The sequence below is a fragment of the Spermophilus citellus genome (genome assembly GCF_964194105.1).
Source record: "Spermophilus citellus genome assembly, chromosome: 4".
Lineage (NCBI taxonomy): Eukaryota > Metazoa > Chordata > Mammalia > Rodentia > Sciuridae > Spermophilus > Spermophilus citellus.
The window spans coordinates 108,449,116-108,472,641 of NC_138185.1; the positions used below are offsets into that span (position 1 = coordinate 108,449,116).

General features: G+C 49.7%; 1 protein-coding gene across 1 annotated transcript in view; it reads left to right on the top strand.

Annotated features, from left to right (window-relative positions):
* HCN4 (hyperpolarization activated cyclic nucleotide gated potassium channel 4) overlaps positions 1-23,526 on the top strand; it is a 41,974-nt gene that overhangs the window by 7,326 nt on the left and 11,122 nt on the right. Inside the window, exon 2 of the mRNA XM_081291076.1 lies at positions 14,588-15,011. Coding sequence (XP_081147202.1) covers positions 14,588-15,011 — 424 coding nt within the window. The remainder of the gene's footprint in view (positions 1-14,587; positions 15,012-23,526) is intronic.

Below are 23,526 nucleotides of genomic sequence, written 5' to 3' on the forward strand. Positions count from 1 at the left end.
AGCATTTCTATGGCCCTGGAAATCTGTGGTCCCAAGGGCCAGGAAGCCACTTGGAAACACTCTCTACTGTCAGCACCACTCAGAACTGAGGTGGGAGGTGAGCTCCATCACTGACGGTGCTCAAGGTAAGACCCAGAGAAGTACCGAGATCAGAGCTTGCCAGACAGCATCCTGTGGGCCAGATACCCCAAACCCAGAGACGCTGTGTTTGGCCAGCATAACGCATTAACAAATCTGAGCCAGCGTTTTAAAAGGGAAAGATGTAGGGGCTGGGGTTGTAGCTCAGTGGTAGAGCGCTTGCCTAGCATATATGAGGCAGGGTTTCCATCCTCAGCACTGTATATAAATAAATAAATAAATAAATAAATAAATGTCCATCAACAACTAAAAATATATATTTGAAAGGGGAAAAGAGGTAATATAAAAATATGGTTTGGGGGCTTCTTTTGAAAAAACTAGAAACTCTTGATGGCTCTGGCCTCACATTCCCACACCACAGCTAGCAGCTCGGGGAGACTAGAGGCTGTTCCCTTTAAACTGGCTTTTGCTGTCCAGTTTGCCCACAGATCCCAGTTGTCCCTAATGTATCTGTTTGTCTTACTCCCAGCTGTGTCACCTGGTCACCTGAACCCTGCAGGTTTCTGAATGTGTAGTCCTCCACTTGAGGTTCACAGACCGTAGCCACTAACCACAGGGCACCTGCCGTGGGCTGGCAGCTTCACATCTCTTGCTTATCACTCTTCACAGTGGCCCCCCAAGTAGTTTTATTGTCCTCAATTTATAGATAAGGCTCTGACGGGGATAGAGGAGAGATTGCCTCAAATTATATCACTGTGAAGTACCAGAACTGGAATTTGACCCTGGTCTCTCGGACTCTGAACTCATATTTGTCTTTCCTTTTCTCCCTTCCTCCCTCTTCTTCTCACTCTCTCCTCCTCTTATTCTTTTGTAACTTTTTTTTTAAAAGTGTAATTACATGACTAGATCAAGAGAATATTCTCCTGAGAATTAAAACATTGAGAAGGGACTCAGCAAGGGGGTGGTGGTGGACGGTAGGCATAGGAAATAGATCAGGTCTCAGAATCCCAGATCTGGAGAGGCTGTAGCAAGCCCTGGCATAGAGACCTTCTTGTATAGAGAGCTGGCAGAGAAACAGAGAGGGATAGTGACTGGTCCAAGGTCACAGAGGAAGTCTAGTCAAAAACAAAATCAGAACCAGTTGGTTACATCATGTGTCTACAAAGATCTTAAAGTTTAGGTTTCTTCCTGTCTTCCCACTTGGAGGGTTTTCAGAGAAGGCTTTTCGTGATTGGTTTTGTCACTCGAAGCTTCTTATCATTCCAGCCTCACACCTATTTTTCTGGACTAATAGTATTTTCAGGGTCCCATCATAATTTAGGTTTGGGCTGGGTATGTATGTTGCTCAATGATAGAGCACATGCTTAGCACATGGAAGCCCTGGGTTCAGTCCTAGCACTGTAATAATAATAATAATAATAATAATAATAATAATAATAATATAATATCATCATCACATGATAAGGGAATCTTTCCATATCTGAAGATGTGGAGTCTGGGGACTGAGCCATGCTGCTTGAAACCCTAGTCTGATGGCTGCCACTCCTGGGTTTGTAAGCCAGGATGACTGCCAACCTGCTCCTTCCTTGGCAGGTCCTAACTTCTGTGGAGCCCATTTTGGTTTTTGAAGTGTATTTGGGTACCACCAATGCTCCTATTCCTGGATGAGAATGATCGTGGCTCAGAGGGGAGGGGGACAGTAGTACCTGTGTTCTATCCGCCAGAGAAATAGATGGTCACTTTGTCTATTCATTATATCCTTCAGAGAAATGAGGATAATTGGTTGGTGGATTAGGACTCAGCATGTGACCAGACCATGGTCAAAGTTCAGTCTCTAATGAAGATGAGGTTCAGTGTGTAACCAAGATCGGGACTCAATCTGAGAACATGGATTGGGCTCAGGCTGTGACCAGGGTCAGGGCTTAGTCTGTGACTAAGGTCAGGACTCAGCTAATGACCAGGATCAGGGTCAGTCACGACTAAGGTCAGGGCTCAGTCTGTGACCAAGATAAGGTCCTGGTCCAGGGTCAGGGACTGAAGTCCTTGAACAAATCCTTTGAACCAATCTCAGTGCCCTCCCTGAGGCCCCAGGGTCTGGGGGCAGGTGGGCTTATTGCCCCTGTCCTACTCAGGGCCCACCCCTTCAGGAAGCCCTCCCTGCATTCCCTGAGCTTCCATACCCCATGGTATGTGAGCCAGCCACCTCTGCTTCTCTCTGGGAGGTAAAGTACAAATTATAAATAAACAACAGTGCCCCTTCGGGAACCACCAAATCCCACACGTGACCACTCCCCCGCCCCACTCTGCTTTCTCATTGTTGGGTCTGGTGTCTGGTATTCCCAGCCAGGCAGCAAACTCAAGGCGCCTGCAGAGCAGTGCTCAGGGCTGGGGACACGAGGCGTACCGGCTCAATAGAGGGACTCCCTTGGCCCGGCTGCACCCCCAGCTCTGGGCTACCACAAATTACAGAGAAAGCAGCAGGGCCTCCAGGTCTGATCACGGCAGCTGCGGGGGCCTGATAATTGGCTGCTGATGATTTTGTGTCTGTCTAAGCATTTACCCATGTGGGTGGAAGTGTTATGTCTGTGTGAACGAGGCTTTCAGAAATTAATACGTAATGGGACTGACTTAAGCATTGTTTTCTGGGCTTGGAGAGGGGCAAGCAAAGGGGGTCATGCCCCAGGAGACCATATAGTCCATTCTAACACTGTGTCTGTGATGGGGAAGGGGGACTCACAACAAAGAGGAGGATAGGGTTTCATCTCCTCTTGAGGTACCCAGGTCTAGTCTGGGGGAGTATAGACAAGTATAGTCCTGTGTGAATTGATAGTTAGGGGAGGCTTCCTGGAGGAGGTGGATCTGGGCTGGATCTGAAGAAGAGAGAATCATTCTACACACTTTCTGGAAAGCAGGTGTCTGAGAGCTTGAGCTAAGAGGCCACTTAGTTGGGGAGGATGTTGGCAGACACTGAGGGCAAGTTACTCTGAACCATTTCTCCTTAAGTTCTGTCCTTCCCCCCGATGGTTCTATGTCCATAGCCTGGTCTCTCTGCCATGCTGCCTGAGCACCTTGGTCTTTGCAGCCTAGGGGAGCTCTCAGGCCGCAGTCCCAGGTGTGCAGCCCTGGAGAAGACTCCTTTCTCTTGCCCTACTAGGCCTGGGAGGCAGGTGTTGCTGCTGCCTTAGTGTCACTGAGCATATGGCCATGAGCCCAGAAGTAATTACCCTGTGGTTCCCATTGAAGGCTGGAGCAGCCCCTATCAATGATTAACATGAATCCCAGTCACTGGAGTATCCAGCCACAGGCTTTTCCCACCTACAGTTTGTCAGAGGACATGAGGCATCTGTTCCCTTCCCCAGGGACAGGAAGGACCCTCAGTCACACAGATCTCATTAGAAGGTCCAGCAGAAAAGCCTCTGCAGACAGGCCATCTTGTTGCAGCCCAGAGGCTGGTCCACCTGGAGCCCTGGGGCCTCCCATCCTGAACTGGCCTAGCTTGTGATGACCCCCTCCCACTTTAGAGTTTGCCCCTCTGACCCTCATCCTGTTCTGCCTGGTGACTTCAGCAAACTCCTTTCCTCTCTCCATGTCCAGGGTCAGGGCTCAGTCTGAGGCTGAGAAGAGAGCAAAGCTAATTGGACAAATAGGTATTGAACCCGTAATCCTGACCCCATTAGTGCAAATTGAGCTGGCAGGGCAGGGACAGTGCTGCCGACCAGTAGAGCTGATGAGAATCTCCTTCCTCTTCCTGGGGATTCTGCTGAGGCCCAGCCAGGCATGACCCTGGAGCTACACAGCCTCCATAGTCCTGGAGCAGATGGGGGATCCCTTACCTATGGGCATCTTACTGCTGAGGTTTTGGGAACCTCAGGTGGGGTCTCCTTGGTCGTGTAGTTACACACCCAGCTGCCCAATTATAGCATGGCCCCTGTAGAGTGGTGGTTATTCTTTCCTTATTCCCTGGACATCCTATCCAAGGACTGACACACAGGGACCTAATGAAAACAAGCTGAAATGTTGCACTTCTTCAAAGAGCCCCAACTATGCCCTCCCGGCTCCTAGGGGTCAATTCCTAGCGGCTCTTGAAGCTTAGACCTCAGAAGAGTTCAGTGTTGAGCACCCATGGAGACCCCAAGTCATACTGGAAAGTGTGTTTGGAGGATCCCTGTGAGACACGTCAGCAGGACTGTCCACTATGGGTTGGCAGAAGAAAGAAACTAAAAAGGCTGTCTCTCCTGCCCCAGAGGCTCTGGGGAGGCAGCTTCTGGGGATAGGGCCGAGAGGACAGCCCTGTGAATCAGAAGCCAATCATGTGGGCTTAGTTAGGTGAGGCCTCACTTTCCTGTACCTTGCTTTCCCCAGCTGAAAACGGGACTGAAGAGGGGCTGGGTTTTAGCAAGATCTCAAAGCCTAAATTGGCGATTCCTGCAGAGTTCCCTGGGGGCTTTATATAATCATGGTGCCTGGGCCTCCCCAACTTAGGCTTGGCAGGTACAATTTTGGAAAGCACCCCAGGTGATTCTGTTTCCGTCACTTTGGGAGCCCATGAACGGGGGCATCCCTATGGCCCTTTCTGTGTTAACAGTCTGCAGTTTTCTGATGGCTCCGTGTGCTTCCGCCCTTCAGTGGCTCCCCAGAGCTGGGTGTAAAATCCTGACTTCTGGGCCCAGCATCCAAGCCCATTGGTGATAGGCCCACCTCTCCAGGGAGCTGTTCCCCTTTCTTCCATACAGGTGGTTAGGAATCAGAATCACAAAAATGTGGGGCCGGGCGGGACCTCAGGGAACAAGGCCCTTGCTCAGCTTCTTTGTTAGACTGTGTTTTCCTGGAGAGAAGGCACAGAGACCCACCCAGCTTCATATCTTTGGAGCCCATACACTCCCCGGGGATCTTTATTGCTTGACCTGCCCTCAACCCCATCTCAGAAGAAGGGGGGTTATGTATAGCCGTATTTAGCTCCCCTTTATGGGGCAGCCCTCCCATAGCTTCCTCATCGGCCCTTCCATGACCAGTGCTGACTGGCCTTAGGACATTCTGCCCCAAATCCATCCCCAAGCCCTATATTGCAACGCAAGCCTGCTTCCTCCTTCACACTGGTGCACTGTGGCACCTTCCAGCGTGAGCAGGTGAGCTCTCCTACCCCATTACCCCAGAGGTTGTGCTCACGTGCTACTCCACAACAATATCTATTTTTGTTCCATTCTCCTGAGTGGTAGAACAGGAGGTTCCCGGGGGAGTGGTGTTTGAGTCGTCTTTGAATCTTGTAAGCTGAGCTGAGAAGTTCTCCAACTGCTTGTCCTCTCCCTAGTTTTCCCCAGATGGTCTTGTCAGCTGGGCAAAGCACAGAAGAGTTAGGCTATTAGCTTGAGGGAACACAGCATCTTGGCAGCCTGGAGCATTATAGAGCAGAGGAGATGTCCCCTGCTGTGCAGTTTGAGAATGTGTGCTCTCTCTCTCGCACACGTACACATACACTAATGTGAGTCTGTGTGTGCACAGACTTCGGGACTCCAGAGTTCTCGGTCCATCAGAGAAATGATGGATTGTTACCTTGAACTGTTCCTTTGGCCAGCTGTGCTGTCAGGATGGTGCACCTACAATCTTTTCCTTAAGGAATTCTCTTCTACAACTTTCAGGGCTGTTCATGGTCCCCAGAAGAGTCCTGACTTTTTAGTCTGGTGTTCAGAATGCCCTCCATCTTCTCCTCAGACCCATGTCAGACTGGTGGGGGAGTCTGAGTTCTCTGAGGTGCTTCCTTCCCTTAGCAGCTTCCACCCACTCAGCTGCCCCGGCTGGCCTCCAGCCTCTAAACTGAGGACTCATGGAATCTGGTGTGTCTTTAGACACCACTCTACAGGGGCCATCATAGAGGTCCATTCTCTCTAGAACCAGTAGGGAATCTAAGAGCCAAGACTTGTTCAAGGTCACACAGCAAGTTAGTCCCCATCAGAGACTCCTTCCATTGTGTGGCATGGGCCTCGAGCCACCGTGCCGACCTTCCTGACCCATCGACATCCCGGGTCCCACTCCATCTCTGAGGCTTTGGTAAACAGCAGGCCATGCTGCCCTCTGCTCCTGCATCCATATCCTAAAGCCTGGCTGAATTTCTCCTCTGGTTGTCCCCAGCCTATGGCCAGACAAGCTCCTCATCTCATTCCCCAGCTTAGGACCCTGTCTCTCATGGAGCTGGCCTGAGTCCTCACTCTTGTGGAGTGGGTCTGCCCTTCCCCAAGACAGGGCTGCTTGAGGTGGGGCCAGTCCATCTCTCTCAGAATTCTCATAACTCTCAGTCCGAGCCCTGCATCTTAGTGGTCACAAAAATAACTATGATGATGATGATAATGGCTAAATATATCAAGTATTTATGCTGTAGAGTGTGTTAGAAATACCATCTTGTTTCATTCTGCCAGAGTCCTGGGACATGGGCATTAATGGTCTCATTTTGCACATGAGAAAATGGGCTTGGAGAGGTTAAGTGATTTGCCCAGGGATGCACAGAGGTGGCCAAACCCTGGAGCAGCCTTGTCATCACTGTGGAGCTTATTAGCAATGTGGATGTCAGGCTCCACCCCGCACCTACTAAAGCCCACTAGTGTGGCCCTTAGGAGGATCCCTGGGTGTTCATATGTGCAGAGGCACTACACTGTGTGACAGAAGGGTCGCAGACATGGAAGAGAAGTTCAATCACCCTCAGACAGCTCACTTTCTCCCTGGAAAGTGGCCAAGATTAGCCCTCAATGTATCATGACAGGCTAGGACCTCGGCCCAGGTCAGAAAAGGGCCAAAGAGCTAGGGGCATAGGGTCATTTGGAGTTTAAAACAACAACAAATCTTGTTACTCAAAAGAACTATCATCACAGAAAAATTAGAAAATAAAGGTATGCCAAAATCCAAACCTACCTCCACCCCCAGCCCCCATGAACCAAGCACTAGGTGCCCTTGGCTTTAAATCTAACTGTCTGAGGCAGCCTCTAGCAGCCCAGGGAGAAGCTACCTGGGAGCCCTGTGATTCTGAGTCAGAGATTTTGAGGTGGGTTAAAAATAGAGCCCTAGTGGCTAGGCAGTGGTGGGAGGAAGAAAGCAATTCATCTATTATAGTGGAGAGACCCTGGGGTCAGTGAGGGGAGGCTGGGCAGGAAGGAGGCAGTGGTGGGGGGCAGGAGGGTGTGTGTGGGTATTCTGTCCCCAGTGATCTATGCAGGTCAGGCTGGAAACAGTCTCAGCCTCAGTTGCCATCTTTAGGGAGCCTAAAAACAAAGGTGATGGAAAAGATCGATGGGAGAAATTGAAGAGATGGACAAGAGAGGGGATCTCCTATAAGGTCCCTGGGGAGGAAAAGGTCTGGTATAAAGCAGGTAAGTGGAAGAGATCCTGATTCCCTTGGGACTGGAAGGAAAGGAAGAGGTGAGGATGAGGCATACGTAATCAGGTCTGGTTGTGGAAAGAGGAAGCGGACATTCTGGTGGCTTCCTTCTTCTCTGTGGAGTACAAGGTGGTGTCATCCACTGATGGTGAAGGGGAACATGGCAATCAGTCTCAGAGATGTGAGGTGAGAGGCAGTCATCTGAAATAATTGCTCTGGAGAATGGGTAGGGAAATTAGCTAGAGGTTCCTGGGGGATGGACCCGCAGAGGCAAGCGCCTGACTGCATTTGGATATTCCATGAGAATGTTGAGGCACAGGGAGCTAAAGGAAATTGGATACTTAGTAGAACTGGTCTGAGATTGTGGGGTTTTCTGCAAAAATCCCATACAATCTGGCCCGGGGTTCTGGTTTTTGAAGAGGGCTCCAGAAAGGCAGGGCATAAGGATTAGTATATTAGAGAGGTGCATGAACTAGACCATTATGTCTAGGGTGAGCAGATTACAGGGAGGCAGGCCGGCTCTTTTGGGGAGGATCTGAGGAGTCAGCAGACTGTGAGCTCTCAGGACACTGCAGGATAGATGAAGCCCAGCTGCATGAGAGCTGGGCAGGAAGGAGGCTGGAGGGGTTGGCTCACCTGAGACTGCAGAGATGGAGCAAGGGGATGTGGTGACGTGGTCCAGAGTGTGCAGCTGGGATGGATGCCTGGCATGGAGTTGTTAGAGTCAGGGCTTTCACCTCCCAAGAGCTGGGGGTTGTCTGCGTCGATGATAGGGAGTAGAAGTCACTCAGGGTGATGGCAGGATTTGGCATGGAACAGAAGGTTGAAAACCAGGTGCCAGTATTGCCGTGGTCCCTGAGGGTAGCAGATGGATGCTGGAAGGATGGCCAGCAGATGACAGGATGCCCAAAGGATCTTATAGACCTTTCTACCATAGGAAGGAAGTGGCAGCAGTAGGGAGAGGGGACAATGCTGACTCACCCCTGATCTTGAGGCATGAGGGATTTGGGAGAGTGCTGATCTTACGATGCAATTAAGGTTCACTTAAGGGGAGAAGCAGAGGGGGTAGGGAGTGAAAAAGTTGAGATGAAGGTTCCTGGAAGAGAACACAAGAGAGAGATTAGGGAGGGAGAGGAGGAGGAGGTGGAGGCACAGAGACAGGGAGTAATAAAATATCATTTGCCAGATTCATATTTCTGTAACATAGTTAGAAAGTGGGATTCTATAGTCAGCTTATTTGTGTTTTAATTCTTTTTAAATTTTTTTTTAGTTATAGGTGAACACAATATCTTTATTTTATTTTATTTTTTTTATGTGGTGCTGAAGATCAAACCCAGTGCCTCACGCATGCTAGGCGAGCGCTCCACCTCTGAGCCACAACTCCAGCCCCTGAATTCTTTTTTATTTATTTATTTTTTGGTACCAAAAAGGGATTGAACCCAGGGGCATTTAACCACTGAGCCACATCTCCAGCCCCTTTTTATTTGGAGACAGGGTATCACTAAATTGCTGAGGCTGTCTTTGAACTTGGGGATCCTCCTGCCTCAGCCTCCAGAGCCACTGGAATTATAGGCATGAGCCATCATGCCCAGCTTGCATTCAAATTCTTGATCTACCACATGTAACAAAGTTCTCAACTTTGTGTGCCTCAGTCTCCTCATCTGTAAAATGGGCACAATCACAGTATTTCCTTCATAGGGTTTTATGAGGATTAAATACATCCAAGGTGCTAAGACTAGTGCCTATCAAACAGTAAGTGCCAAACAGAATTTGACTGCTGCCCTTCTCCATTTACATTGTCTTTATTATCACTTTGGGTGGTATCTTCATTGGTCCTGGAAAACCAAAGGCTAGATCATAAATGGAAGGGAATCTCCCAGCTTCCATCACTTTCTCAGACATGAGGACTCCTAGATCATTCAGTTCTACGTTTTTTGCAGGGGTTGGAATGAGGGTCATGTGTACCTGATGAAGGGTATGACATTTGCTAATATAGACATACAAGCCCAGAGTAGGGACCATGGTTAGGCAAATCCCAAAGTGGAGGAGGACACTTGGTCTTGATTGAGGGAAGAGATTTCAAAAGATGATGGTTTTCAGAAAGGGAACAAGGATGTGGATGTAGATGGGCCAGCAAGGGGGTGAGTGGGGGACGAGAGCAGGAGATAAGAGGGAGAAGAGGGAAGGAACGTCAGGGTTCCAGACCCAGGAGCCCAAGCTTTCTTCAATAATGGTGATTCACCACAAGAGTTCAAGATAGGGGCGACTTCCTCATAATTTGGAAATAAAATGCAGACAGTGTGTGAGTTGGAGAGAAAGAGGTTGGGGCTGGAGACCAGGCAGGAAATGGGTGCAAGGGTCCAGGTGAAGAGCAGATCTGGGCCAGATCAGTCAGAGGGAGATTCAGAAATCATGATGGAAGAGGCCAGGTGAGACTTGGTAGCTTTGGGGGGGATTTGTGGGCATGGGTGGAAGGTAAGAGAAGGCTCTGGAGGGGGGTGACTTGAGATTTGGAGCCCAGGTGATTGAAATGCAGACTGCGCTGCCCTCCAAGGGGACAAATTTTGCAGGCAGGTGGGAATGCAGGTCTGGTGGTAGGAGTGGTGTCTGACTAGAGCTGTCCACTCGGTGGGAGCGGGAGAAGATGGGCACTGGGTGTGCTGCTTGTTTTGGAGGGAGCATGGAGACCATGGGATCTGCCTCTCACTACTTCTCTCCTGGCTCTCCAGAGCCCAGCTGTGACCTTCTGATCAAGACTCCTGTTAGCTTAGAGAGCCCTGGGGTAGAGGAGGGTCCTCTGGCTTTAAACAGAATGAAGCCTTGGATTCAGGCATTTATGAACTCCAGTATGTCAGTCTGGCTGTCCACTGGTTGATTCTTTATCAGTACATGACACTGCCACCTTGGTTACATAGCTTGGATTTTGGGACTTATTCACAGGTGATTCTGGGGCAGAGCATTGCTAGGGGAGCACTGGGTATCTATTTCAAGGCTTTGGGAATACTACTATTTCTTCCTTCATGGGTCTTAGTTTTCTGTTCTTCAGAATGGGTGCAAATGTTCCCAATTAACTGACTGCTAGTGACCAAGGTGCTTTTTTTTTCGGGGGTGGTGTGTGGCACATACTGGTGATTGAACTCAGGGGCCCTCGTCCACTGAGCACATCCTCAGCTCTGTTTTTTATTTTATTTAGAGACAGGGTCTCACTGAGTTGCTTAGCATCTCGTTTTTGCTGAGGTTGGCTTTGAACTCACCAGCCTCCTGCCTCAGCCTCCTGAGCCTCTGGGATAAGTGTGTGCTACCACACCCAGCTCAAGTTGCTTTTAACATTTGAGAGGTATACTACATCCCTACTCAGGAAGTTTCCTCAGAAGACTCCAGGATCAGGAAGGTAGGTCCCTTTGCATACTCTTTGAAGCCCCCACTTCTCCTGTCTCTGGGACAGGGGCTGCACCTGCTGCGTTGAGAAACATGCCAGAAAGGCTTGTCTTCCTCCTGCCTCCCACTGAGGTGCCTGACACCCTCAGACTCTAGAGTCCCACAGATCTCTCTGAATCTTGCCTCTGTTCCTCATTAGCTATGTATCTTGGGCAAAGACTTCTCTTTGAGCTTCAGTGTCATTATCTATAAAATTAATAGCAAGCATAGTGTTGGTGTGAGGGTTAAATGAAAAAAATTCATGGAAAACACAAAGTAAGTGTGATATTTTGGGGTCTTTTCTTTTTTTGGTACCGGGGCTTGAACTCCCAGACAGTGAACCACTGAGCATTCCCTGGTCATTTTTATATTTGATTTAGAGACAGGGTCTTGCCAAGTTGCTGAGGCTAGCTTTGAACTCACAATCCTCCTGCCTCAGCCTCCTGAGCCGCTGGGATTACAGGCATATGCCATGGCCCCTGACTGGGGTCTTTATGAATAAAGGTTTTTCTGTCACCAAGGAGTCCCTGATTAAAAAAAAAAAAGAAGCCCAGACACATTAAGGAATGTGTCTCATCTCTTGAGAGGGTTATGACCATCAGAATTGGGAATGAAGATAGACTAGGGAGCTGAGGATGCCAGGGGGAGGCTCTTGCCAAGTTTCTGGGGTTGGACCTGCAGATCAGGGCTGGCAGGCGTGATGGGCGCTGTCCATGGTGCTGAACACAATTCTTGGCTCATGCCTGCCCAGGCTTTCAGAGATCTGTGCAACCATCTGGCAAAGAGCAAGGAAGGGTAGTCCACAAGGCCAAGGGCAGCTTCCAAAGCCTGAGTCCTCTCACTCCATTTAGGATCACTTTCCTGACTTCACCCTTCTAGACCACCTTTTGGATGCCGGTGCTGCATGGGATGTTTTTCACATCACTGCCCAACTTGCCTTCTACCCAAGCCTTAGCCTCTGATGGGATCATGAATTTTCAGGTTATTGCATCTGGATGCTGGAGTAAATAGGTTCTGTTATCTGATTAATCAGGTACTGTGGCCCCTGCCGTCTGCCACTGGCTTTCCTGAGTTTAATAGAGGTTTCTCTCCAATCCCATTCCCAGTAGATGCTTTGCTTTATCTCTTCTCTGAAAAATGTAACTTCCACATCTCTCACCTCATTCCTGAAAATCTGTTGGTTTGAGTTATTTATTCACTCATTTCATAACACGGAACAAAGGCCAAAACATTTACATATAACAATTAACTTCATTCTCTTAACAAGTTTACTAGTTAGGTACTGTGATTATCTTCATTGAGCAGATGAGTAAACTGAGGCAGGGAGAGAGTGAGTGATGGAGTAGGAGTAGAACCCAGGTGGGCTGGCCCCAGAGCCTGTGCCTCTTCCCACCAGATTATGCTGCCCCCCTCAAGCAGCTCTGTGAGGCTCCCAGACAGTGATTTGTGGAGACAAATGCTCTGGTGTTCCGACCCCAGCCCAGACCAGGCACCAGAAATATCTTGAGCATCTGGAAACTCAAGATTGAAACAATTAGTCAGAATGTAAGGAAATGGGCGTTTTTGCCTCATGTAATTTGGTTTTATGAAGACCACTAAATGCAAACATTCTCCTGTTAATTACTGTCTTGAATTTGGTCTATAATTGAGAGAACTAGAGCTGGGGGGAGCGAAGAAACCCGCTGGAGTGGCAGGCCTGCCCAAGTCAGCATTCCCAGCCACCTCGCGCACCCGATCTGTTAATTTTAGAAACTCCTCTAGCCTGGGCATATTATTAGCTTTATGTACAGAGGACCACATGGCCCTCAGTGGCTTCTCTATGCCACAGTTGTTTTTTTTTTGGTTTGTTTTCCTTACCCCAAGAAATTAAATGGAAAGGAATGACGGTGGTGTGTACACAGGGGTGTTTGTGTACTGTGTGTGTGAATGGGGATACCTGGACGTGGCTTCTAATGAGTATATACAGCTGTCTTGGAGTGACATGTGTGCAGCTGGGCAGAGAGTGTACACAGCTCAAAAACACCCCATGGAAGCTGAAACCATTCTCCTCCAACACTCATTAGGGGATGTGTTGTGAGTGTATTCTTTGCAGGAGGGTGTGATGGCTGGGGTGTGGCCCCAGACCTTCACTGGGTTGTCCCAGTAGCCATAGGGATATTGGAGCTGAAGAAGGGGTGGTGGGTCCTGGAGAAGGGAAGAAGCAGACATTGACATCTGGGCACCAGCCTTAGAATGAGAAGTTTTGGCTCCTCTGAGGCCCTGACTTTCAAAGGAGCTGCTGGAAGCTGCCTTTGCAGAAGCCACCGTTCCCTGAGCGGTGTGACTTGGGACAGCTCTCTTGCCTACCTTCAGTGAGGTAGGCCCTGCCCTCTCCTTGACTCACAGCACCATTTTGAGTCTGCCAAAGAAAACAGTTTGCTGTGAAGTAATTTCTTTGCAAACCTGGAACTCTTTGGGCAGGAGCACTTCAGTTTTGGGGGGAGCCCTCTGAAGACTTGAAGAGAGAGAGCTCGTCTTTCTCCCATTTACTTCCTTCTGGCTTCTCTGCCGTGGAGAGTGAAAGATGGCTGAAAGGTTATTTATTCTGGAAGAAGATATGCTTGTTTCTGCCTGACTCAGTACCTTCATCTGTCTCTGTGTAATTGTCTGAATTCATAGTAGAGAGAAAGAGCTGTGCGGTGCAAGTTCTCAGTCTTGGGACCAGCCCTGGGATGGTTGATGCTTGGGTGGGATCTTTGGAATGATTGGCCTTATCTTCTAGATGCAGGGTCTGTGCCTATCTGTACAGTCTCCACACTCCAGGAGGCCCCCTGCTGGACCAGGCAGAATGATCACCCAACACCAATGAGTTGACTTTATACATCTTCACATTGCTCAGCTTCTCAGAGGCTTTTCCCTGAAGATCCCTTCGACCTCCCTGAGGAAGGACTTGCAGGTGCTTTGAGGCCTTAGGACAATGATGCTGGAAGCCCTGAGCTGGTCTCCCTTGATGGCACTGAGTGGTACCTCACTGGTGCATGAAATCCCCTCCATTGACACTTCCTGCTTTGATGCTACCCCTGCCCCATTCATACCTCCATGCTAGGATGCAAACCTCTGAGGGAGGAAGATGGTCAGACATTTTCTGGCTAAAGGGGACATCAGAGAGCTAGTGTGGGAGAAGGAGAAAACGGAGGTCCAGAGTGGGGAGAGCACGTGCTGTATATTACATAGATACCCCTGACAGAGTCAAGGTTAGAACTGAGGCCTCTGCCTCCCAGGCACTGCTACACCTAGACTTTCCCTGCTCTCTGATCTCTGTCTGATAACCTGTCTCAGGTCACAGCTAACCCTCAAGGAGGATGGCCTGGGCCTGGGGTGCTTGAGGTGAACTGCTCTTGTCATTAAAACAACCTCTCACTTTCTTTTGGGTGTCATTGTTTGACTTGCTTTTCAATCTGACTCTCACTAGAAGGGTGGGGATAAGTGGAGGAGTCTTGTTACCTGGGGCGCTCACCAAAGGGCAGGAAGGAGGTTATCCTTAGTGAATGAAGAGCCTCTTTCTGTGTCATTTCCTGTGTCTGCAATCTCCACATCTTGCTCTGGTATCCATGAGCCTGTCTCCCTGAGTCTTGGAACTTTCCAAGACTTCTCTCTCTCCCATCTGCTCTCCTTTGGAGCTTTCTCTCTTAGTCTTGTAACTTGTCCTCTCTCTCCTTCTGGTGATTGACATCCTGTGTCTCTGGGCAGATTTTACTGGGATCTGACCATGCTGCTGCTGATGGTGGGAAACCTGATCATCATTCCTGTTGGCATCACCTTCTTCAAGGATGAGAACACCACACCCTGGATCGTCTTCAACGTGGTATCAGACACATTCTTCCTGATCGATTTGGTCCTCAACTTCCGCACAGGGATTGTGGTGGAGGACAACACAGAGATCATTCTGGACCCACAACGGATAAAGATGAAGTACCTAAAAAGCTGGTTTGTGGTGGATTTCATCTCCTCCATTCCTGTGGACTACATCTTCCTCATTGTGGAGACACGCATTGACTCAGAGGTCTACAAGACTGCTCGGGCCCTGCGGATCGTCCGCTTCACCAAGATCCTCAGCCTCCTGCGCCTCTTGCGTCTCTCCCGCCTAATTCGATATATTCACCAGTGGGAAGAGGTGAGTGGTCAGACCAAATCTCTTGGGATAAAGGGATATTTTCTCAGGTGAAGAGAAGAACCACAAGCAGGTAATTTCAGATAGTTGGACTGTACTGTCAGATTATAGCAGGCATACCTGCTCCAAGAGGAGAAATATTGGTAATTTCTTGGTCTCTTGTCATATGTTAGATACTACACAAAGCACTGTGCACACGGTATTCCACTGAAGTCCATAGCAACCATAGAACATATAGGTACATGGAGACCCTTGTTTTTCACATGAAGAAACTGAGAAACAGAGATGAAATGATTTACACAAGGTCAAATGCCCGAGAATTGGTGAACCTGGAACATGGAGCTGACTGACTCCAGAGCCTGCCCTGATAATGACTGCACCATATTTGGGGGGTTGTAAACTCTAAGTCTTTGGGGGCCTGGCAGGAAATGTGAATGGGTGAAAAGAGCCAGTTGGGGACAGTAATGAGGGTGATGGAATTGGGTTAACTGAGGAACATACCTTCTGTCTGTATTGAACAGCCTCTTCTTGGTTCTAGCTAATTGCTGCCACATAGGAATAGGCCAAAGAGGTTGCTAGATCTACAGCTATATCATGAGAAGCAGAAATCTTGATTTTTATACAGATTTTGTTGGCAATTATCTTAGATTGAGTTTTTCTGGAGCAGACCCTCAGAGGAGGATTATGTGAAAGTGATTTTCGTGGTAGCATTCCTAGGTAAATCTGATAAGGGAATGGAGAAGAGGGACAGGGAAAGGTCCAAAGCCAAGCAAGTGTAGGACATTTAGCAAAGTTCCATGGAGGGTGATTTTGACCAATCTCATGAAGAGCTCTGCAGACAGTATACACCATACATTGATGTTGTCCCAATTACAGAAAAGAGTTGGAATGTTGCTATCCCTTTACCTGTCAGTCAGTGGTTTGGGGCCTCCCCACCCTCAGTGCAAGCAGCCAAAGCAGTTTCCAGCAGTCTGGGAAAGGCCTCTGATACAGAAACTGGAGGAGGTAAAGTGCCTGGGGAGCCTGGAGTCCTGTGCACAATCACTGTAAAGAGATCCTAGGGGCTGTGGGAATCGGCTACTGCAACTAAAGAAAAAATTGTAAATGAACGGTGTGGGCCAGCACCATTCTGAACAATCCTAACTCATCCATGAGCTGGAGCAGTTTTATCTGTAGGAGGGAAAAGGAGGACTTGGGCCACGGGGAAAAAGCACGGGTGACCTTGCTGGGCACTTCAGTCTGTGTTCGCCACCCACCCATGTTACTTGTTTTGGCAGCAACAGCAGGCAGGCTAGCCTGGGGGTACCTGGAGTTGTGGGGAGTCGTGTTTTACGAGACACCCACCTCGGCATGTGGAGTGGGCTATGCTGGGGAGGCTTCTTGCTGATTACATTTCTCGCTGCTTCTCGCTGCTGGTCTCCTGACCTCCAGGACCCCTGCTTGATCAGATGGAAAGTTCCATGATCAGATTACAAAGTCCTCTACCCCCACCCCTAACAGCAGCCTGGGCCCTGGCTGGCAGCATCCATGGCTGATGGTTGGGGCACCGGCAGATTCAGGTCAGAGGCGTCATGAACACATGTGCCGTGCAGAAGTGCCTACACCAGCTTGGCAGAATTGCTCTGTGGCAGAAATTCTCTTTGGCTTAGAAATTTACATTATTCCTGCTGACAAAGAGGAGCAATGACTTGCCCAAGGTCATGCAGCAGACCTTTGGCAGAACTGGGGCAGAATCCAGTTGGCTCTCTTGGCTCCCAGCAGTGTGGCAGTCTCTGCCTGGTGTAATGGAATTCTCAGGGGCTTTGGAGCTAGAATGACACATTTGAGACCAAAGTTAAAATGCCAACTCTGCATTCCTAATTGTGTGACCTTGGTGCCACCTTGACTCTCTGAGCTTCATTCTTTTTATCTGCACAATGGGTGTGAGAATTTCCTGATGGCTGTGGAGGCCTTCACATGAATCCTGGTGCAGAAGAGCCATTTAATAAATATTACCCTGTTGTCTTGGTAATATTTCATTGTTTCCTCACACATAGCTGGAAAGGTAGACAGGGCAAAACTTATCACCCCTATTTTCCAGAGAGGAAATTGAAGATGAGAAGGGTCAGTTGCCCCAGGGGTGGTATTTTTGACCAAGACTTCTGTTCTCTGATTCCATGACTTTGACTCCATTAATATTCTCTCTGATGGCTGGGTACATCCCCAATGGGTGATGGACTCCATTCAGTCCAGCAGGTCCTTGCTGAGCATCTACCTGTGCTCTGTCCTGGGTGGGACAGTGGAGACTAGAGGAGTAGGGACGACTCCCAACTGAGATCAGAAAGGGGAAAAGTGTGGTGGGTGATGGGGTGGAGAGCAGGGAAGAGTTTGTGTCAGGTTGATTTGTGTTACCTGTGGGACATCTAGGTCCAGAGAGATGTTACCATGTGGGTCTGAGCTCAGGACTGAGAAGGGACAATTCCTATAGTGGTCGGTGTCTGTGAAGGAAGGTTAGAGGCATATTTCGCAGGATGCCCTGAGAGGCTAATCTCCTGGTTTCTGTACCAGGTAGAAATGGCTCCCTCAGAACCTGAGAAACCCTTCAACTTCTATTGGTCTTGGACTCGGAATTAGACCGTCATCAAAGCAGAGATGTGTTGGCCTCCCTCCCTTCTCTGGCACTGGTTTTGGTCTCCAGACTCCAGCACTCTGGGGGCTGATTTGCTCCCCACTTAGGGCTGGGGTTCTAGTGGCCATGCTATTTGGTGGGAGTTGGCAGAGTTGCTGGCTGCCGGGCCAGGTGAATCTTGGGACAGAGCTAAGCTCTTCTTTACTGTCCCTGCGCTGTACATTCTGGGGCTCAGGCCCAGGGTTACTGTCCCCATTGTTCCTCTGGCCTGGCTAACCTCTGGACTCCCCAGAATTGATCTGGCAAGCTCCAGTCCCCACCTCTCCTTAGGGGAGGTAGAAGGCCCAGGAGGCCTTAGGTCAAGTCTCTGAACTATACATCACTATCCTTTCTCATGGGGCAGGAAGGGAGATCCCAGGAGGCCAGGTAAATGACTCTCCACTCCCTCCACATATGTCCTTATCTCTCCTACCAGCTGGGGAGGAAATTGCTTTGAGCTAGTTTCTGCCAGGCACACAGCCCTGCCAAGGGCTCCACTCAACCCCTGGGATTGGATTGGGGTTTCCCAGCTGGCCTCGGCATCCTGTCTCCAGGTCCTTTCCAACCCATCTCAGCCCTAGGACTTCTCCCAGCCTTAGTTTGTTCTGGAACAGCAGTATGAAGACCCTTTGAGGCCTGGGGTCTATAGGAGAGCTGGGGAGGGAAGTATATAGTATATACTAAGTATATATCTCCTCTTCAAGTCCTTATGTGAATCTCTTTCCTTCTTTGGGTCTCAGTTTCCCCAACTGTCAGGGAAGTGCTGGTGTCTGAGGCTATGGCTCCCTGAGGCTTAGTCCCCAGCTCCCATTTCTCTTGGTAAAAATGGTGTTAGCAGATCCTGAGCACAGGGTTGTGGCTGATGGGGCCTAAAGGAGGAAGCTCCAGGGGCGGGGGCCATGGGGAGTCTGCTTCTCCCAGACTGGGAAAGCTTTCCAAAGATGAAGCCGTGGAGTGGTGAGGCTCCTGACCCTCAGGTTCAGCTGTCTTCCTGAGCTAGTCCCAGCTCTACAGCCCAGGAGGTTTCCCAAGTGTTGGTGGCAGGAGGATGAAGTGTTCAGGGCAGGTACAAGCCACCCTCACAGGGGATGCAGCCTCTGCCTCCATCCTAGGCGATCTAGGTCAGCAGCCTCCTTCCCAAGCCTCTCCCAGCCAGCCTCTTCCCTCCCTCTGAGGTGTGAGCTTGTTACAGGCATGCAAGCTATTGTTAGAAACCTTGGTTTCCCCCCTTCAGATGTTCCCCTGCAGGGCCCAGCACTCCAGTGACCCATCCCAGAAGCCTCTTCTCTCCCTCAGCAACCTAGAACGGCAGAAAGAGGGCTGTAAGCTGTGTGGCCTCTGACAAGTCCCTCCCTCTGAGGGCCTTGAGTTCTCCATCTCTCTGACTTGAGTGGTAGGGGATAACACAGAGGAGTGGCCATGGGAGCCGGAGCTGGCCCACTCTGCTGGCCCTAGGAAGGGACCCAGTGTGACTCTCAGTCCAGGTGCTACAGGGTGTGCTCAGGATACCCTTGCCTGGTCACCCTCTCAGGCTTGGATTGCTGCCCTCCATGCAGGAACACTTGTTCCTGAGACCCAGGTAGACGTGTGTTCTTTTCCTTAAAGAGCAAATGAGTCTCTGGGAGGGAACTCAATCAGGTCCCAAGAAGAGATCTTGATGGAAACTCATGGCAACCTGAATGCTGATTTCTGGGGTCCCCCAGGACTGAGAAAGCAACTCTGTTTGAAGGGCTGGGAAAGAGGGGGAAAGAAAATAACTAACAGAGTACCTACTGTGCAGAATAGCACTGTGTACCACCCGGGGACATTATTTCACCTGGCCCCCAAGACATCCCTGAGAACTGACAGTTACTGACCCATTCCACAGATAATGAGGCTCTGAGGGGAAAGACACTTGCCCAAGGTGAAAGGCATGTTGCTATGTCCTGCACTGCAGATGACAAACTGCAGGAGTGAGAGTGAGCCATGCCGGGTGGGCAAAGTGTGAGCTGCCTGGACCTTGCCTGGCAAGGCCTGTGGTAGCCTGGAAATGAAGGTGCTCAACCCCCACAGTCAAAACCAACATCATAAAAGGGGGTTTTAATGAAAATAAAGAGCAAGGCAAATATTTGCACAGTGCAGCTGAGTGGCACATGGGCTGTGGCCCTAGCCCATAGTGGGGACATACGAGTATCAGGCAGCTTCTCCCAGCAACATCCTGTCTTGTTCTCAGCAACCGAATTGTGGGTGCTGTTGAGTGCTGGGGTGGGTGAGTGTACTCCTAGCCCGAATGGATGTGCCCCCGACCCACGATTCCCAGGAGGCTCAACTCTGACCATGATGGTACGCTGGCTTTGCAATGTCTGGGAACCAGCTGCAGTGCCCTCCCCCACCCCACAGCCACCCCACATCTGACTCCTCCTTCCTTCTCACCAGGCACTACCACCACATGCTCTGTGTGGGACGCACCAGTCTGCCCTTTTTTATTTCCACTGTATACACTGGCAGGAGCCCTGTTCACCACCAGCCCCATCCCTGTCATTGTCACCTTCACCTTCGTCATTAAGCACTTCTCAGTTCCTGAGACCCTGCCACGTGCTCTGTGGCATTTTCATTGCTGAGATCACAATAGGGCAAAATCAGACAAAGACTTGATCTTGGAAGGTTAGTTACGAAGAAAAGAAAAACGTAAGTGATGCGAAAGAGGGCCCTGCGTGAACACATGCCAACCCCGATGCCTTAGGACCCAGAGCGATTTATAGAAAGGAGCAGTATGTATGGACTGTGACAGGCTGGGGCACTTTGTAGACATGGCCGGAGGCTTCCCGTAGCTCCTCTATGTTCCCTTCATTCATTGAAGCATACACACATATATTCAGGCAATCAGCAGATGTTTCTCATGCCCCCTGTGCTAAGCATGGAGGAATGCAGAAGTGAAAAATACAGAAAAGAGCCTTGCCTTGTGGAGCTGTATGACAGTAAGTAAATGTCACTTTAGATAGTGAGACTTCCACGGAGGAAATAAATGAGGGCGAAAAGTCATAATGAGGGTGGGAGGTGAGGGCCATTGGCTACTTCACATAGAGGGGTCAGGAAGGCCTCTCCAGAGAAGCAGTCAAGACAGGAGGAGGAGGAGGAGCTGGAGGAAAGACAATGGACTAGCCAGCCCCGTACTGAGCCCCGAGGCTGGCCCATTCAAGAACCTGAGGGAAGGCCAGTGTGGCTGAAGGTGGAAGGCCATGGGCTGAGGGTGGGATGTGGGTTGGGCAGATAGTCAGGGGCCAGGACGCTGAGGCCACAGTTAGCAGATAGAGTGTACTCAGAGGTGCAATGGGAAGTCACTGGAAGTTTTGAAGTGGAAGAGTGTCAAGATCTGATTAAGGTCTCGAAGAGCTCTGTTTCTTGGTTGAGAATGGATTAGAGATTCAGGGAGCCTCATCGGGAGGTTGGGGTAGTCATCTGGAGTGTTTGGAATAGGGTCTTACTGGGATTGCAGTAAAGTATATTATTTGAGGATGTCTTCATGGGAAGTGGGGCTTAAAGGAACTAGATTGGTTCTGGATTGGGTGTGGGGCTGGGGTGAGAGAATGGGAGGAATCAGGCTGGCTGTTGGGTTTTTGTTGCTCAGCTACATGAAGAGTGATGCCAGTTGTGAGCTGGGAGGAACAGTTTGGGATGGATCCATATGGAGATAGACAGGGAGACAGCTGGCAGATGAGCCCATCTGTCACTCTTGTCTACCTGTGTGTCGGGCATAACGGAAACAAGGAAGTGGGATATCTCAGGGATTGGAGAGAGAACAACAGGAAGGCCTCAGGTAAGATCATCATTCCTTGAGGTGGAGGCAGAACAGCAGCATCCTGGGGATCCCCTTATCCAGTGAGACTCCCTACAGGGTTTGCATAGAGATGCCCCAGACTGATACCCTCCACAGCCAGGGAAATCCTCAGCTATGTCTGTGTCTGTGGCTGCAGGATCTGTGGGCAGCTGTGCAGGACAGCAACACCTGGAAGCGGGTTGCTGAGAGCCTGGCCAGTCTGCTGCATAGCCCACTGCACCCTGCGTATCTGTCTCTCATGCTGGGTTCCTACCCACTCCTTCTCATGTTGCTCTTCTGGGTGTGACTGACTTCCCCAACAACACTCTGGGCTCTGGGTGAGCAGGGGCACTTTCTTCCCTGCCCCCCACAGGGAGGGAGAGTTATTGGGTACTGACACAGGCTGACCTTTTGCAGATTGTGGAGTAGATGTTTGGGTCCCTCCGAGGGTACTGCCCTGAGACCCAGGGAAGAAGGGCCCTGTTGGGCTCATAGTCTGGGGGCTCTCTGAAACTCTTTCTAGATCAGACTGGGGTACCTGGACCTAGCATTCCTGACCCAAACAGCCAGAAGTCTGCTTCCTGGGCCTGTGTAGGCCCCTACTCAGGTCCCTGCTCATGTATACTCCCCTGACCCTTCACAGGAAGCTGTTGGTAGTGGTGGCATGGATGGAGCTTGGTTGTGGCCTGAGGTTCCTCGCTGTGGAACAGAGTCAGAGAAGAGAGGTGGCCCATGTTCTGGTGTGGTTTTCTGAAGTTCTAGTTTAGAGCTGGGCCCTCCAGGGTGTTATGATGGTGTATTCTGTCAAGGTAGGACCACAGAATGTTTCCTTTCACAGTTTTTCAGCCTGATTTACAACTTGAAATACATAAGCTTGTAGTTTGTAGAACAATTTGTCCCCTTGTCTAGACACTCCAGTATCAGGGGTAGGCATATATCTATGGAGCTAGGCATATAGCTCAGGAGCTAGGTACTCAGTCCAGTGAGTCCAAGAGGTTGCTGTCCTGCCCCCTGCTGATCACTGTCTCTGCAGCCCGTGTCATTGGCTCTCAACCGAGAGTTGAAATATTTAGGTTCTGTCTCTTTGGGCCTCAGTTTCCCCTTCTGAAATGGATTTCAACTAAGTCTCTGTGACATTCGATAGTCCCATAATTTTGACCTAATGCCTCTGTCTAAGAGGGGTGTCTCTGCCTGGGAACAGTAATGGAGGGACCAGAACTGGATGGCTGGAGGCACCCCCATAAAGTCTCCCAGGCCAGAAGCAAGGCTAGAACTTCCACAGACCTTCCTCAAGATGTCCCTTCACCTCTCCATCCCCTGACTACCCTGTCCCCACGACTCCTGCCATGCATGAGTCCCTATCATATACTAGTGTGGCAGATTTGGGAGGATGAAGGTGAGTCAGGGATGAATCCCCACTTGGATCCTACCCTGCCACACTACAGCCTCCCACTCGGTACTACCAGTGGAAAAGGGCAGGTGCAGTGGGCTGGGCTTATGAGCGTGCTTCTCATACTTCTTCACTGAAGTATAAAGGAACGCATATTGCTAATACATATTAACTAATCATAAAGATTAATTATTAATAACAACTTATCAGTTCATAATGACTTATAATTTATTGAATACTTCTATACTCAGTACTACTCAGTACTAAGTACTTTATATGTATAATTTAATTATTTTGACAACTCACTCAGTTAAGGATTTTATCATCATTTTGCAAATGACAAAATATGATCAGAGAGGTTTGGGGACACTCTCAAGGTCATGCAGCTAGGAGTTGTGTCAGAACTGGGACTAGGATCATCTGTCTGAACATGGAATCTGTGGGCCTGTGCAGCTCTATCTACAGTTCCATGGCTGGCTTTGGCAGAGCCCACTGCTCCTGGGTGGGTTCTGAGAGTTCAATGACAGATTTAGGAAAACATCATGCCCTGAGCTTGATTCCAGACCATGGTCCCTAAGGAACCCTCAGGATGACAGGCCAGAGAACTCTGGTGTATCAATGCCCTAGCCAAGCTGAAAAGGTGGGCTGCAAGGGGCTCTAGGGAGCCTTTTCCCACATGTCTTGG